Source organism: Macrosteles quadrilineatus, unplaced genomic scaffold (genome assembly GCF_028750875.1).
Source record: "Macrosteles quadrilineatus isolate MER2022 unplaced genomic scaffold, UCM_ALF_1.0 Scaffold_9__3_contigs__length_116548681, whole genome shotgun sequence".
Classification (NCBI taxonomy): Eukaryota; Metazoa; Arthropoda; class Insecta; order Hemiptera; family Cicadellidae; genus Macrosteles; species Macrosteles quadrilineatus.
In genome coordinates, this window is record NW_026542602.1 from 20,752,155 (window position 1) to 20,768,908 (window position 16,754).

At 30.5% G+C, this 16,754-nt stretch overlaps 1 protein-coding gene across 1 annotated transcript in view; it reads left to right on the forward strand.

Moving 5' to 3' along the window:
• LOC129004139 (uncharacterized) overlaps window positions 1-16,754 on the forward strand; it is a 34,804-nt gene that overhangs the window by 6,198 nt on the left and 11,852 nt on the right. Inside the window, exons 2-4 of the mRNA XM_054432576.1 lie at window positions 11,371-11,534; window positions 12,742-12,829; window positions 14,995-15,094. Coding sequence (XP_054288551.1) covers window positions 11,396-11,534; window positions 12,742-12,829; window positions 14,995-15,094 — 327 coding nt within the window. The 5' untranslated portion in view covers window positions 11,371-11,395. The remainder of the gene's footprint in view (window positions 1-11,370; window positions 11,535-12,741; window positions 12,830-14,994; window positions 15,095-16,754) is intronic.

The window sequence follows — 16,754 nt, forward strand, 5'->3', positions numbered from 1 at the left end:
CGGTTTGCCGCAGTCTCGCACAGATACCTGAAGCGTTGTCGGTGTTTATAATGAGGTCTGATAACCCTTCCCCCCTTCCCAGCTCAGTGAACACATTTTTCCTACTGGCCGCAACACATTAACTTTTTAGTTAAAATGCACTAGAAACTCACATGATTTGTCTTATCATCGAAAAAGATATTTGTCGCTTAAATTAATAACACATTTAATCGATCTCTATCTTTACCCCCTAAAGGCCATATAGCCTTTACGCTCCCCCCTAGACTCCCCCATATGGTGGAGAATAAACTAAAATCTGAATAATGTTAAATTAAATAAATTTCACCTCAAACATCATGAAACTTAGATGAATTATGTTTCACTTTTAAAATACAAAATTTAAACCAGCTTCATCTCTCCTTACCCCATAGCCACATGGCTCCGAAAAACACTTCATTAGTAAAATGCATTACAAATCAAGCTCAACCTAAAACCAAGATTAATTAGTTGTAAAATTTAAGAATAGAATATTTAATATTTTATTTTTAAGTATTCTCCTTGGTTTTAAAATTTCTCTGTTTTGTCTTGTTTACTTTCTATTCATTACTAATTTCATTTTTTGTCCTAAATTCAATGTGCAGATGTCTGTTACTAAATTAATTTTTAATCATTGTTTTAAAATTGTTAGAATTCAAAGTGTATTTGTTTTATATAATTATTTATAATCAATGCTAACATTTTCAATTAAGTTGATATTTATTTGTCTTGATACGTCAACTATGCAAATGTCAACTACCCTGAAGATGGCTTCCTGTAATGAAGGTGAAACTTAGGTGAACCAAAGGGTGTCATATATTTTTAAACCGTCTTCAACGAATAGCCTATTCTAAAATTGATGTTTACTTTGAAATGTAATGCACTTTATTACAAATCTTTAGAGACCTAATAGAATTTCTTTGCTCAAATGTTTAATTTTCAAGCTTTAAAACTGAACATCAAAAGGAGTTAGACTATCAATTATAGATAATATAATTTAGAAAACATTCCCAGTAAATATTAGTGTTTTAAATTTTAGTTAAAATCATTTTGACACAGAGTAAATTTAAAATGCAATGATCAAATGAGACGTAATTACCAAATTTATTTCAATTTCAGATTTGGTTTCAATTAATTCGTCTAGTGTTGAAGGTTTTGGCTTAGTTGTTTAGTGGTTTAGTTCTGGCGAAAAGATAAATTACTTTATAAATTAAGTCAGATTTCAATTACAGTTGTATTTGTATTACACCTCTAAAGTGGTTTTAAATACTAGCTGGTATTGGTTAAGTGGCTAGTTAATACACCACCTTCTCTTTGTTCATCATCGGCCTTGTATTGTTATAGTTTGTCAAGCACAAAATGGTGTACAGTATACATAGAGTCTTAAGTGTATGTAACAACAAGTATAACTATTATTAATCTTAATTATTGAGTAATGGTCAGGCTTTATTTTTACGATTGTCTCATCTAAAAAATAGTTAATCATTGCATCATATGATTTAAACAAAGTCGGGTTTCGAAAAAGTATACCAAGAATAAAGAAAACAGCTTTACAAAAATACAAAAGAACCGATTTACACTTTTTGCTAACTACACAATGTTTAAATCGATATAGAAGGGAGAGGAAATACACTGTAACTTTAAACTGATATAACGTTAAAGAAACATAATTACATTACATGTAAATTAGTTTGTTCATTAATTTTGGACTATCAAATATCATTTTAAATAATCTATTATAAGTACATAATTTTTTCCAGTCCAGTGTGATAACAAATATTTTAATGTGAGTCTATTTAAGATTTAGAATCTATATATGTTTTTTATTAGATTCTTTATTTGCTTTAAATTTGTTTATAAAAATTGTAAGTTTTTCTTTAACTTCAGTGTTTTTTAACTGCTTTCAACCCTTTTTTCACATGAGTGAACTAAATCGTCTTTGAAGTTGTATTGTAATAATTAACTGGTTTATTTAGATAATATTTATTTGCAATGATATTGATGTACAATTTAAATTTAATATGTGGTATGAATATTTAGCAATTGCCTATACCCGTTACATTTTATTAAACCAACTCTCATCGATAAAATAAAATTACGATACACAACTAAAGATTTACAATCTTACAACAATCTATGTACACAAAGCTACCTGTAATATTACCTATGTCAGACTTAACAGAGAGTATAACTTTAGAGAGAATTTAATATTCAGCACACAAAAGAGGTGTGCAGCATCCGTCCATGTGGTCTTAAAACAGCGTTAAATCCCCAAATGAAATAAAAAATTATTAAATTTTGTTATCTGTATTTAATATTTTATATCTAACAAAAGCTTACGCCGTGGAAAACCCGTCAAAAGAAACGAACCGCCTGACAGACGTAATTTATCGACTTTCTGTCACGAGGGAGAAAAAATTACCCTGAGGTATTACTTGTTTTATATTCACTACCTACACAACTGTACAAAAATATAATTACCAAAACAGAATTAGTGTCACATTGGGGTTGGAAGTTCCACTGTATGGATTTTTTTGTAAAATCCACAAAAAGCATAAGATATTTTACTGCATTCGTGACGTTTCATGATGTTCATGTTCAAGGAAGTTTAAAATGTAATATAATATGGGCAAGTTAATGTTGAACTGTGGAAGTCATTGTTATAAACATTATGCATTTTGTCTTTATACATGTATTAATACCTTATAGGTGTTAGCCTTTTCACAATATTTTACATAATTTTCATGACACTAACAACCAAAACCTTCACGTGTTAATAATAATCAAAAATATTTTCAGACAGGATGTTGAACAGTTAACCCCATTGGAATGAGATTTTGAACGTAATATTTTCCTTTTGTATTTTAATTAGTACAGAGAATTTGTAGCGGTACACCTTAAGTCTTATAAGATTTATGAGTTTTTGTTACATTTAATAATTAATAGATTTATATCAGTAATATTTTAACTGGCACGTCTACAAGTTCCAGTTGGTAAAAACAGCAGAAAGTTGGATTGGGTTGTTTAGTTTGAGATATTAATTTTAATATTGTTCATGTACCTTCTTTAGACTAAGCTTGCCTAGATGATAAATTGGCCAACGCTATTTCCCGTAAACAAGTTTCCAACTAGTTAAGGGCATTTGGTATTCAAAGTCTGTTACAGGCTTCCCCCACGCTGCTCATAAAACGCATTTCCTTAAGCTATAATAGGCAGTTAACTTATTTTTGTAATTATTAGTCACTTAAACAATAAATGATACAATAATAATGGCAGTTTGTGTGTGTATGTTACTTAACTACTTCGAGCTTTAGAACTTAGGGTGACGGTATCGATCACTTTCAAATATAAACTTTGAGAAATTTTGGCAACTTTTACGCAAACTTATTTGTTTTTCTTTCACAACAATGAAAATACAAATTTAATGGAAGGGACAAAGATTATTTTATAATTAAAAAAGATAAATAGTATATGCCGTCAAAATATAAAAGAACAATATTACGTCCGGTTCATCTTTATAAACTGTCATCCTCATGGAAAAACGTAAGTGGCTCTTTTTGAGTATAATGCGAACGTAAATTACAATGATACAGGTAAGAACAGATCTTTAATTTGTGTGTCAAAATATTATGTTTTCGTTTAGCTGATGTGATATTTGATTATTTGTGTCAGGGTATCCCTCAACTTATTCAATAGAGACGTAACTGTGGCATATAATTTCGGGATAAAAACTTTAAGAATGCACAACTGAGATAAAATCTAGGATAAAAAATACCATACACATTGAATTTATCGATAATATCACTTAAGGGTTTTACAATAAACATCATTACTATTGTAATCTCCGAATCAATATCAAGGTCCCTAAAATAGTTGTACGGTTGTACTAAGTATTTCAACAGAATAATGTTAACTTAAAGTAAATAAAACAAACGTAAAGTAAATACGCTATACAAGAAATAATTTAATAATATTTGTTCAAATGTGTAATACATGTATTGCTTTAGCATTTCAAACATGAAATATCCGAACCCTAATGTATTTTTTCTTCCCCTTTGCAAGGTAGTTGTAGTTGTTTTTAACTTATATTTCCTGCAGAATCGGGTTTAGTTGCAGATGTACCAAAAACATTCCTTTGGCCCAAACATATAAAGATGCGAGCAGCTGGGAACAGTCTTGGGTTGTCTCGTTGAGTTGAAATTCATCCGATATTTCCCTCAACCTTCCCTCTGATGGACAACCCAAGTATTCTTCAATAAAATATACAGCACTATGTTGGTTACGACACATTTTAAATCCTACATTTAACCAACAACATATTTCATCAATAATTTGTGCTCTTCGTTTTATTTCTTATTAGTGATCCTAAAGTATCCTATACCTCAATGAGTTATTAGGTTCCGATAAATTATTTTGTGAAGATTAAAAGTAAGTAAATACTTGTTTTTTTAAATAAACAGTAAGAGGTTGTATGAAATCATTTATGTTGTTATAGTTCAACTTACCTATTACTCTGATCCATTAATGTAATGCCTGTTATTATTTTTATTAAAATGTTACTTTGTAATTGTAGAGTAAGAATACCTCTTACTCATATTCATTACATTATGTACCACATGTTTATAACTCTATAGATACAGTTGCAACATCGCATTGCTGTGCTAATATTTAAACCTATTGTAAATTAATTGTATGGGCTGCTTTATTGTGTAGTAAAAACACAGTAAAGCGAACATTAATGTTTCTTTTACAACCAAACCGTAAAAAACCGCATAAAAAGCACACATGTACTGAGATAGGGATTGCTCTGCTGCGCTTCCGAAGAAAATGAAATCCTTAAATTAGTTCATGTGTCTAGTTTTTGTCTACAATATATGAATACGTGTCTTTAACAAAATCAATATAATAATGTAATAATTTGTACCCAAAAAATATTTAAAATCATCTTAGCCTTGACACTCATTAACCCAACAATAACTAATAGTCAAGTGGAGTTTTCGACATACTATATGTAATACCTCTATGACTAGATATAGGTTGTATTATTGTTTGGATTCTAATGGATCAATGAAAGAATTGTGCACTTGGCCTGATAGATCTATACCTATGGAAATATAGACAGCGTCTACAGGTGCAGATTTGCTTTACACTACCATGGCAAGGAATTAATTTTGAGTAATTATTCATTATACTTCAAGACACTTAACATGATGAATATAAAGTCCGCAACTTCTAAAAGAATACTATTACAGTTTTCATAATGTTTGAATTCACAAAATTAATTTCAAAACTAAAACAATTTTCATTTGTACAACAACTCAAATTCTACGTTTCCGTTTCGGAGAAATACAATGCAGAAATATAAATCTATCCTAATTGTAGGAAGAAAACCCAATGTATGAAGAGGGCTAAATTGTTATTCTTAAGCCGAAAATTAGTTTTAAGTATAGAAATAAGGCTGTAAGCATCACTAAAACAACTTATCTTCAAAAGAAAGAAGTTTTTAAAAAATCTTCTATTTTCTGTTCTCTTCTGTTCAATGTTTCACCATATTTGTTTTCCTATCCTTTAGTCGTTTGACTTTTGATATATTGAACGCTCCTATCTTTGCGAAACAATATTTTCCGTTCTTGAGTTATTAGCTTAATGCTTTGATCATTTAATAATTAAATTTTATTATTTTGTAAATAATCTATACAACAAATTACTATTATTTAAAAGTTGGTTTATTTTTTATTTTTCGGTAGAACAATCGGTAAAAACAAAACTTCTCATCTTTCAAAGGACCCTCGTAAACATATTCCTAATATGTGTTTAGCCTTTTTGTGTTCTGCATTTTAAAATATTAAGAAAAATATTATTTTATTATTTTATTTTATTTTATTATATATTCATAGCAACATTGATTTATTCAAGTACGCTATCTTCATTTACCTTATTATAATTAAAATTATATTCTCACGTAACAGATAAATCAGTTACTGTTCAACACAAGCATTACTGCCAAAAACTTCATTCCTAGTTTGCTTGTAGTTTGGTGTAATAATAACTCATAAAATTGGGAGTTTATTATTAAGATCATAATTTATCGCAAAAATACTTTTAAAGGATTCTGTATCACCTCAATGTACATACATCATAACTTTTCGATTTAAACTGACTCATGTTTTAAAAACCAAAACTCATTTGGGAAACTGATATTAGCCTACAACATGTTATCTAAGAGCGATTGCATAGCATCTTATATAGAAAAGTCATTGTTTTTAATTATCTGTATAATTTATAAATAGGTGAATTGTTAATTGTTAAAGTTTTTGATTAATTGAATGCATTAAATCATACATTTATAGTTTATTAAGCTGTAAATTTTAGTTAATTTTAACTGTACAAACAACCAGCGTTATTGTGTATTTCATTAAATAATTTTAAATATCGTAAAATATAGCCAATCCAAGTGTCTCTGAAGACCTCTTGGGCTACAATGAGATAGAACAAACAATCAACGGATAATAACTCATCTGAGATAGTTAATTGGTGTATTAAAATCGCTTTTCGACCGTTTTAATTTGCGTCCAATGTTTGATATGTGAAACACCCAATCACTGAAAGTCAAAACAATAATTACCTTGGTTCAGTATTTCACCCAATTAACCTTTTAATTGCATTATTATATCCTTTAAAAGGATTTAACTCAATCGGGTTTTTTTAGCCAAACGATTGTTGTACAGTACTTACAATGTAATGTACGGAGGTAATTTATGTACCCTTGTAATGCATGGATGTTTGAAATGGTATTGTTAAGAATTATTTTTATTATTTTCTGTGGTCAAAGAAACCTTTTGTATTTCACAACCTTTGGTGATATTACATTAATAATACAAGTCCGTATATTATAAATCACCAAGTGCCCATGAACTTTGGAGAAAACTACCCATAAACCATATACTTAAAATGTTCGCATGACGACAAACTTTGCGCAAAACTATCCATTATTTCATAAATTGCCCTTTAAGGTCGTAATCCCTTTCTAAAGGGAACTTTCCATATATATCATGTTGAAAATACCTTAGCTGTACTTATTTGTATGTTATTCTGTCAATTTATTACCTTATTAAAATCAGGTGTGATTATTTGTTTGTATTACTATATTGTATCTAAATGTTGTTGTAAGGGCAAACCAGCTGCCTTACTTTGTTGTAGAAAGGACCATATGATTTTAAAGAAATCAAAATTAAACAATAAAAACTCAAAGCACGTGCATGTAAAATAAAACTAAAACGTGAGAGTTAAAATTTAAAAGATGCAATTATGTATTAAATATTGGGTTCCTAGCAAAAACATAACTCTTATATTAATACGTGAGGGCTGTTTGTTGTGAACACTTCTCCTCCCTTATTTGTGGACCAATTTCAACGTTTAAGGTTTCAAAAGATTCGGTCCAATTCGTAGTTTTGCATTAAGGTTTTTTTTTTAATTTAAATGTTCCTACCCTTAAGGGCGTGAGACCCTTTCAAAGATTGGTTTTTCACCATAAGAATTACATTGAACAAATTTAAAAACAAAAACAGCTATATATAAAAAGAAAGTCACCAGCTTCTTGTGAGTAAATATCAATGTTGTAATATTCAGAAGGTTATAGACTAATCCAAACAGTTATCATCATTTTTGTAATCATTTTTGTTGGAAGAAAAGAAAATGTGAGTTTAATGAAGAAATATTGAAAACAGGAGGAGGTTAAGATGAAATCTTATACGTATGAGAAGAGTAGAAGAGAGGCCTGGTCTAACAGTAAGGAATCCAGATACACAATCACTAGGGGAGATGAATAATTTTTACCAGTTCTGCTATGCAACTTATTTTGCAATTAAAAAAATCATGAAGAATATACAAATCAAGTTGTCACAGTGATAAAGAAAACCTACCTAATGTCAGATCAAATTAATACGTGCAAGAAATCTTTACTGGTAACAGCTATAAGGTCGGGAAACATTTATATAAAACACTAAAAATAAGACCGGCTTCTGAAAAATGATAAAATACATTTACAATAAGTGTTTATTATTTCAACCCGTTATTAATAGAGTGAGTATTTCAATTAGTTACAAACGCTTTGAGTCTTTTAAACTTATCGAAATAGAAAATGATGACTGTTATTACTGCAGTTTTAAATAATGCCTGTATGATAACGGTACTTGACAATTAGTTACTCGATTTTAAGCACTCATAGAAGATGACTGTTAATTTTTTAATAGCTCCTGTATAATACCCCTTACTTGACAATTGCTCAATTTCGAGCAACAGGCACAATATTCATAGTTAATTATTTGAAAATTAAATGACTCAGCTGTTTGTTTTTCGATCTTTAAAGACCAGGTGTAATTTGATTTGTAATTAATAATTCCCACATTTTGTTATTCTTATATTTGTGTTGTAACTTGGTTTTAATTTAATTTGACGTCAAAGACTAATTTAATTTAGATGACCACCAATTTGAAACGGCTCTAGTCAGCAAAATTAAATTTTGCATGCTTGTATACCACAGCTAAATCCATAAATGTGCCAAATTTAAAGTTTGAACCTAAATCCAAACTAGAGTTAAGCTCTATTGTGGAAAACACATACAGTCGGACAACGAGGCTCCAGTGACCATCCTATTTACATGTTTAGAATGTAAAATATTATTGTATTGAGCCAAGGATCAATGCTGCAAAGTTTTTCAAAAGAGTTCGCAAACACCCTTTTTTAAATATACATCTCAAATCAATGAAGATGATCGTTTGTGTACAATCGTTAAAACTAGACAAATGAGTGTCGCATGTTGTGAGGTATATCTTATCCCTATGTAAGGTTTGTGAAATATAATGATTGAATAGTTAGAGGCAATGATAGCACCCCAATTTATAAATAGTACAAACTCAATAATATTCACCCTATAGATATAAATAGCACATCAAAACACAGCTTATCTTTTGCCATTTAAACCTAACAAAGTCAACTTCCATTTTCTTAAACAAAATCCTGCAAGTGACGTCCTTGTCCTACTTGACATTCCTTTTTAGTCACTTGAAAACTCCATCAAATACTCCTCCAACATTTCTTCAGGAATCACTTTTGTTTTTGGACAGTTCTTAGCTTCGGTTCAAGCAAATCTGTGGCGGCTTTGAAAAACCTCTAAGCACAGCTGTTCATTCATGGTTGTTTTACTTATAGAGTGACAACGAAAGAAAATCGGGGTGCTTTCATTGCCTCACCCTGTACCTATAAGTAGATTAAAACTGTTTAATAAGACTTATTTCAGCTAGTTTAAACTTTAGTGATCACATGGAATGAATTAAAAACTACGTAGTTTTTAATTTATTTTTAAAACTAACTATCTCATAGGAAGAAGTCGACAACATGATCTACAATTGAGAATGTCAATAAATGGCTGCAATACTGCATACACAATACACTAATTAATCCCTATTTGCATTACTTGACAGTAGAACATTGAAATACAATTATTGTCTCGACAGCGGTGATATCACATTCACGTACAGGTGAGGGAGAGGCGAGCCACAAATTCCCACCGGATGTCATCACCGTCAGGGAGCTGGGGGGGGGGGGGGAGGGTAATTAGACTGGGTAATGTCGGTTGTCTCTTATACAATGTCTCATCCCTCTCATACCCCCTCCCCCACCACCGACGTGTCATAGATGCAACCAAGCTAAAGCAATCAGCTTTGTCTGGATTTCACTTCTGTGTTGATTATTTATGGCAAGTCAAATTATTTGAGTGAAAAAAAGGAATGTTGCCATACAATGTGCTACGAAATATCCAGTTTTTAGTAAATCAATAATTGTGGAGAAAATACAATTTTTAAACAAGTTGCAATTTATATATTTTTTTTATTAGGTAAAGTCAAATAATTTTTTATATATTTTAAGTACAAAAGTAGTAAACAGAAACTGTTGGTAAACAGTGATAGAGAGTATTACTTTCTGTACAAGTTAGTGTCTTAATGGTTTTTTAAAAGTATATTTAAATAGTCTTTTCTCCGATAAAAAATCCTTTAAAAACATGATGTAATAATTTTGCTTTCAATAGCAATATTGTTTTCGCAGCAAATAGCCAAAGATGTAAACCATAAAAAACCATAAATTGATGGCTCGGCTTTGCCTCGCACGTGAAATTTTGTTGAATTTTTTTACATGAGCGTGCATTAGAAAATTCCAATTTCGGTCCTAGTAATGAAATTTAATAATCTATATAGATTTATGTTGAAATTCTCCTTTCCACTGTGAAACGTAAAGCATTATAAGACCTCAAAAATATCTCTGAGTTATATATCCAGTCTTCTACTCTTAAGGACAACCCATTTATATTGCTATTAGTAATTAAATTGAACATTGACATTGCAAGTTGTCAATAAATTTAGAAAATATATCTGTAGGCCTACATCAACAAAATAAATAAATTTTACGGATTTATATTTTTGTGATTAGCTATTTGCAATTTGTTGATTTGTATTTAAAACGTATTAATTCGTGTGTAGACTACTTGGGTATTCTCTTTTTAGATATCTTTCAATATCTTTTTTTTTGTATTTAAACTAAAATCGCTTGACATAACAGTCATACCTCTGTCTTGTAATGTATATAAAGATCATGACAAAACAGTCCTTTAGTTCAAGCAAAACCAGAGTTGGCAAGGGGACTGCTCTCTTGGTCATATCGATTCTAAATTGGCTCCAACTCCTTCCAAGTCTTTATTTATTGTTCCTTGAAAGTTCTGAGAGAGGTTTTAGCAAAGGGTAAACATATATTTAGTCTATTGGAGATTCTATTTCGATATTTTAGATGGAGTGGGGGTTCCATACAAAATGTAACAAATTTCAAATAACATTTAAAACCTTAAAAATAGTTCTTCTAACTAAAAAAACTAAAAAAAACTAAAACTAACCAAAATATATGTGATATATTAGACAATGGGTTATAAAAGACAATAAAAGTAGAATTATAAAAACAGTTCACTATAGCCTATCGATAAAAAACTCTTATCTAAATCCACATCACAATTAAACTTTTAAAGATTTCTTAAATTGCAATCTTTAACTCGTCGAGTACGGTGGTTTAAAATCCATAACCTTAAAAGTCATAATCAATTGAAATTCGTGTGGTAATGTTATTATTTTGTATTAATAAATTAATTTATAATTCTTTTCAGGTGTTTAGAAGAAATATAAGTTCTTGGTAAATGAAACTAAACCTTATTATTTCCTTAGTTCTTATTGATTTGCGTTAATGCTAAGAGATGCTTAGTACTGTAGATATGATAGATATAAATCATTTTCTGAGCAATGTTGTTTTATGAAGGAAATATGGAGTCTATCACAAGAAGATGAACTTCACCCCATCAGCGCCCTCGGTGGCGCTATCTACATCCCCTGCGTCCTCGGCATCGACGCCTCCCCCCACCCTCAACAGCTCCATGGTGAACGCCAGTGGATACCTCATAGACGACTTCCACGAAGAACCAGGTGTGCCAACTTAAATAGATTAAAATTACAAAGGGAAATTTACAAAAACATATTTAAGTTTTGATTTTAGTTACTCTATGTTTAAATTATGATTAGTCACTAGGATTGATTCATGTGTCATTTCATCTTATCTTAATTTAATCTTAATCTAATCTCAAACCTCGGTTTGAGCGATTGGCAAGTTATTATGTTGGCAAAGCGCGCTAATCACTAACAGTTATTGGAAATGTGATTAAATGAGTGTTGCTTGTACTTAATTATCCTTTAGATCTTTGTAAATGTTTCTTTTTATGTAATTTGTGACGTTATTGAATCAATGCGTGTTGTAAAATGGAGAAAAGTTTATGTTGAAATAGGAAGCTATTATTTTTTATCGCTTGGAATGATCAGGTAAATTTGCAGTTTATTTTAAAGAATGGATATGTTTTATTAATAATTTTTTCCTACAGTTACCTAACAATGTACATGTTCTCTCACTGATTTGAGAAAGCAAAGTGGCCAATTCGCTCATCAGTGAGACAATGTTAACATTGTCTCACTCTAATTACTTTGTCTCACTTCAGATTTGCAACGTGAAGGCACGAAATAGTGAGCGCGTAACATGCAGGCAACGTCGTATGCGCGCGAAATACGTTGGCAGCATTGGCTGTAAATCAGCTGGTCAGCTGTTGTACTGTTGTATTTGTCACTTCACATTAAATGTTATATTAAAAGTTCACTTCTGTGTAAAAATAGGTTATGTTTCTTCACTAATTTATTTGTTTTATGGTAACTGTAGGAAAAGTATAATGTGCAACTCGAGTTCAAAGTACAATTGCCTCACTCGAGAAACCATTCCTCACTCGCCTACGGCTCGTGAGTAAGGATTTCTCTCGAGTTGCTCACTTTTCTCACTAGTTGCACAAATAACTATTTTTTATCTCTTCAGAGTTTTGCGCAAGAAAAGAGTAATGTTTACTTGACGTGAAATATATTGTGCTATCGCATTTCCAATTCAAACAGTTGCGTCGACTGACAAGGAAATATCATATCGTATGACATAATGTTCTTTCTGTCAGATGATTCCATCAATAAGGTATCTCATGACTCGTTTCGAAGTTTTGTTTCAAATAGCTATACTCAATACTATTTAATACTATTTACTATCGTTAATTTACTATAGTTAATACTATTTTCGATTAAATGTAAATGTTCTTTATTGTTTCAGGGTTCACGGAGCTACAAACAGTGGTGATAGCATGTGTCGGTACTCTCATCCCCTTGGCTCTTGCGCTCTTCGCTGTTATAGGCCTCAGGTATGGCGAACAGTTCTTAAGCAAACAGTATCATATTATGATTTGAGATTGGTAGAATTCCAAACTGTTTGTAGAGCACGCGATTCGACCTTAGGCCATAGACAGCTCCTCGACTTACATTAGGTGTACTTGCATCTTAGTCTACATGGTCCAAGTAAACTTCAGCCAACATTATCAGAATGTATTACAAAATAACTCTAGTATGCCTGCATTTAAGTTAAAATAGTTTTTACCGCGTATATAGAGGAATCAATTTATTATTTACTGTGTTTAAGGGCCCAATAGTTTAATTTATAACAGATAGTCATATTCAAATCACACGATTAAATGTATTTTAAAATCTTGTCAAATTTAATTTTAAAAACAACAGTTGGTTGTTTTATAATCCTTATAAGCTTCTCAATTACAATAATTGCTTGAATCCCAAAAGGCTGTATCAATTATAATCAATGAGTAAATACCACGATATAAATTGATTAAAAGTGTTGAAATAGTTATTTCTTTTCATTTTAAAGAAACTTTATTTTGACTTGTTCTTCGTTTTTTGGACGGTTTTATATATAATCTGAAATATGTGCAGTGATTTTAATATAAGCATTTTTTTTTATCAGTAGAAAAGGTATTCAATATAATAGTAATAGCATTCAGTTATTATAAATCATCTTTTTTTGTATGACAATTATATTTTAAAACGGCGCAGCCTAATATAGCGGAGTATGACCTTAAATTTTGGCATGGATTCAGATTGACTATTACCGAATATAGCTTTAATGTCTTTGTAGTTCATCAACATCTCCATAATTAAGTGACTCAGCATTATTAAGTACCAAGACACGCTTAAACCACTTACCTATTTTAATCATTCTTCATTTGCGTAACACATATTTGAAAACAGTTAGCACGCAAGCTACACATATTAAACGTTTAAATTCTATTATAAAAGCTATCTAATTACAAATAAGCTACCGATGACTCTTTAGTGATAAAAATTGGCATTTCTTATTATTTTAGGGAATCAGACATTTATCTATAATTTCTTGCTGTGACCTAATTTTATACAAAGTGAACATGTTTCGATAAATTTCTTAGTGAATATTGTACGGTAAAATTATATTTAATTTCATATTTGCTACACAATACCATTCATAGTATTTTGACGTATTTTTTATTATGGTATAGCCCAGGATTGTTTTTTACATTAATTCACACTAGGCATATAGGTTGGGGCATTATCACTTGTATAAAATCCATTGGTGATTGGCGGAATATGGACGCAGAACCTTGGTGACCGAAGTCCCGTGATCTACCAATCTACAGCTCGCTCCCCACCGATGATAGTAAATACTGTACCAATGTACTTGGGCAAAAACAATACAACACTGCGGCATACCGTGATGTACCAAAAATCCAGTTTTGAATGATTATTAATTTGATGCATTAAATGTAAAATATTTTTTGAAATTAGCCATCGGTAGATAAATACAAGAAACTTTTCTATTAACTATAACAATATTGGCAAAATCGTTGTCAGAGGTATGGGATGTCGGCTTGAAGGGAGCGTTTACATAGTAACACATTATATTGATAGCTGTATTAGGCTTAATCTCTGACTATAGGGTTAATAGTTAGTGTCAATCTGTAGACTGTATGTACAATCTCTAAAGCATACAATAACAAACTTATAAGAATGAGGAAGATCCCTTCTTTAAAGTTTATATCACCTGTCCCTCAGTAAATATAATTTTGTTTATTAGTATTAGATGTTTAGTCCCTAAGGTGAGATACACAAGGTCACGATATAATGTGTATTCCAAATGTACTGGCTCATACTTTAATTGTTAGTTTATGTCTGCTCTGCTCATATTGTTATTTTGTATATGATGATTCAGTTATATAATATAAAAGTGATAAAATAAAATTACATTGAGTTATTACATTTATATTTTACATTATTAAAATATCTAAAACAAACATTTAGAAGTTTTAAATTCCACATAGTCTTTAGTATTTGGTAAAAACACAACTTTAAACAAACTAAGCCGACAAGGAAAAAAGAATACATTAAGGTTAACTTTACCCAGAATGAAAGACTCTTTATTTGTTATTGTGAAAAGTGGTATCAAAGAACTTGTATTGACAGCTTTATTTTCTTTGTTACTCTACAGAATGATTTGGAAGAGTTGGATAAGAGACGAAGATGAGCGAACGTTGAGAAGGACCGAGAGCTCGGAACCCAAGAGTAGCCACATGCTGTTGCCTGATGAGGTAATCAACTACAAGTGAAAAGAATTACACTTTAGTTTGTACACCATTTAACATGCACATAAGAATCATTAGCAATAAAATATCCTGTTGGGAATACATTAAAGTAGTTGCAAGTTAGTAAATCAAAATAGTGTAGATACTTAAAATGCGTACGTATAAAACATTGTTTACTTGCATACATTAATTCAACTATTTCAACAAATCTCATTTAAAACTATATTTTTCGAACTGTTGTGCTAGTATAAGTTGAATATAACAGTTCATGATTCTTTGTGTAAACTATAAACAAGTGCCTTGAATAAAAATAACATAATTTAAACAATGCGCATGAGTTTGTAAATCAAATAAATGCAGAAAGAGATGTTTTAGATTTAATTAAATTGGTCTGCAAGTAATTATATTTTTTTAACATACTGTGGTTAAATGAGACTAAATTTCTGCCACTTCATCCCGCGCATTGTATTATTATTGACTTTAATTATTTTAACAGATATCACTTGGTTATTACAACATTTATTTCGTCAATTGGTTACAAACAAAGGCATAGCTATTTGAGTTCCCTTTTAATTCCATAACAAAATTTATTTTGATGGGTAGCTAGAATGGATGAAACGTTGTAACAATTGTTACATGCTTTTTGCGGATACAAATTTCGTATTGTTGATGGACACATTTGCTTTTTTTATGAAAAATCAGACCCTCACAGCAACATCACCCTTATTGGCTTCTTGTAGTACATAACCGATAGTATACTTCAAATTGGATAACAAACGCTAAATTGCAATCATTAGTTTGAATGATAAAAAATGTAGTTCTATGGCATTGCTGGGAAATTTTTTTTTACAAAACAAAGAATATATATTATAAAATAACTCTAGCTTGTTCTGTTTTTTTACTATATCTGTGAAAGAACAACAATGTCAAGCGCAATGCTGTTCAGAAACAAAAATTAAATTAATAACCTCATGTTAAACTAATATTAAAATGCACATAACGGACTTTTTAATAATAGTGACATTAAAAAAGAAAAATGCTTCAAATAAATTTTACCGATTACAAATAATTTGAGGATATGTATAAAAATGAAATCTAAATTCTGACAAAAGAGGCAAATAGTAGTAGTGACTGTGTTGGGCGGCAAGAGAGTGTGGCGCCAATGCATTGTGGTTACCTTCGGGAATTTTTCACGCAGACGTCCCTATATATATATATATTTGAATTTATAGACTGTGTTTACATTTTATGTTTCTTTTTCTCATCAAATATAATAAGAGACTGGATAGTAAACCTATCTGAGAACACAGAGAAAATTACGCCACTTGATATTTTCTTGATAAGATAAAACTGCAAAGCCTACTGTTGTATGAAACTAGAATAAATCCTTATTTAGTAGTAGGTGAAAAAGTAACAACACCATGTGAAAGCTAAGCTGGTCAGACATGTCGTGACAACCATCACGTGACAGAATAAATAAGGGAACTTGTTGATTCTGTTATCTTTTCACTAGGGCAATGCTTTACAATGACGTAAAAATATATCCTATTTATAGCCAAAAATAAAACTATTACTTCAACTACAATAGTATTATGGAAACAATACGTAGATTAGCCTTCTGCACTTCATACTACCTTTCCCTTTCATTGTAATGTATACTTAATTC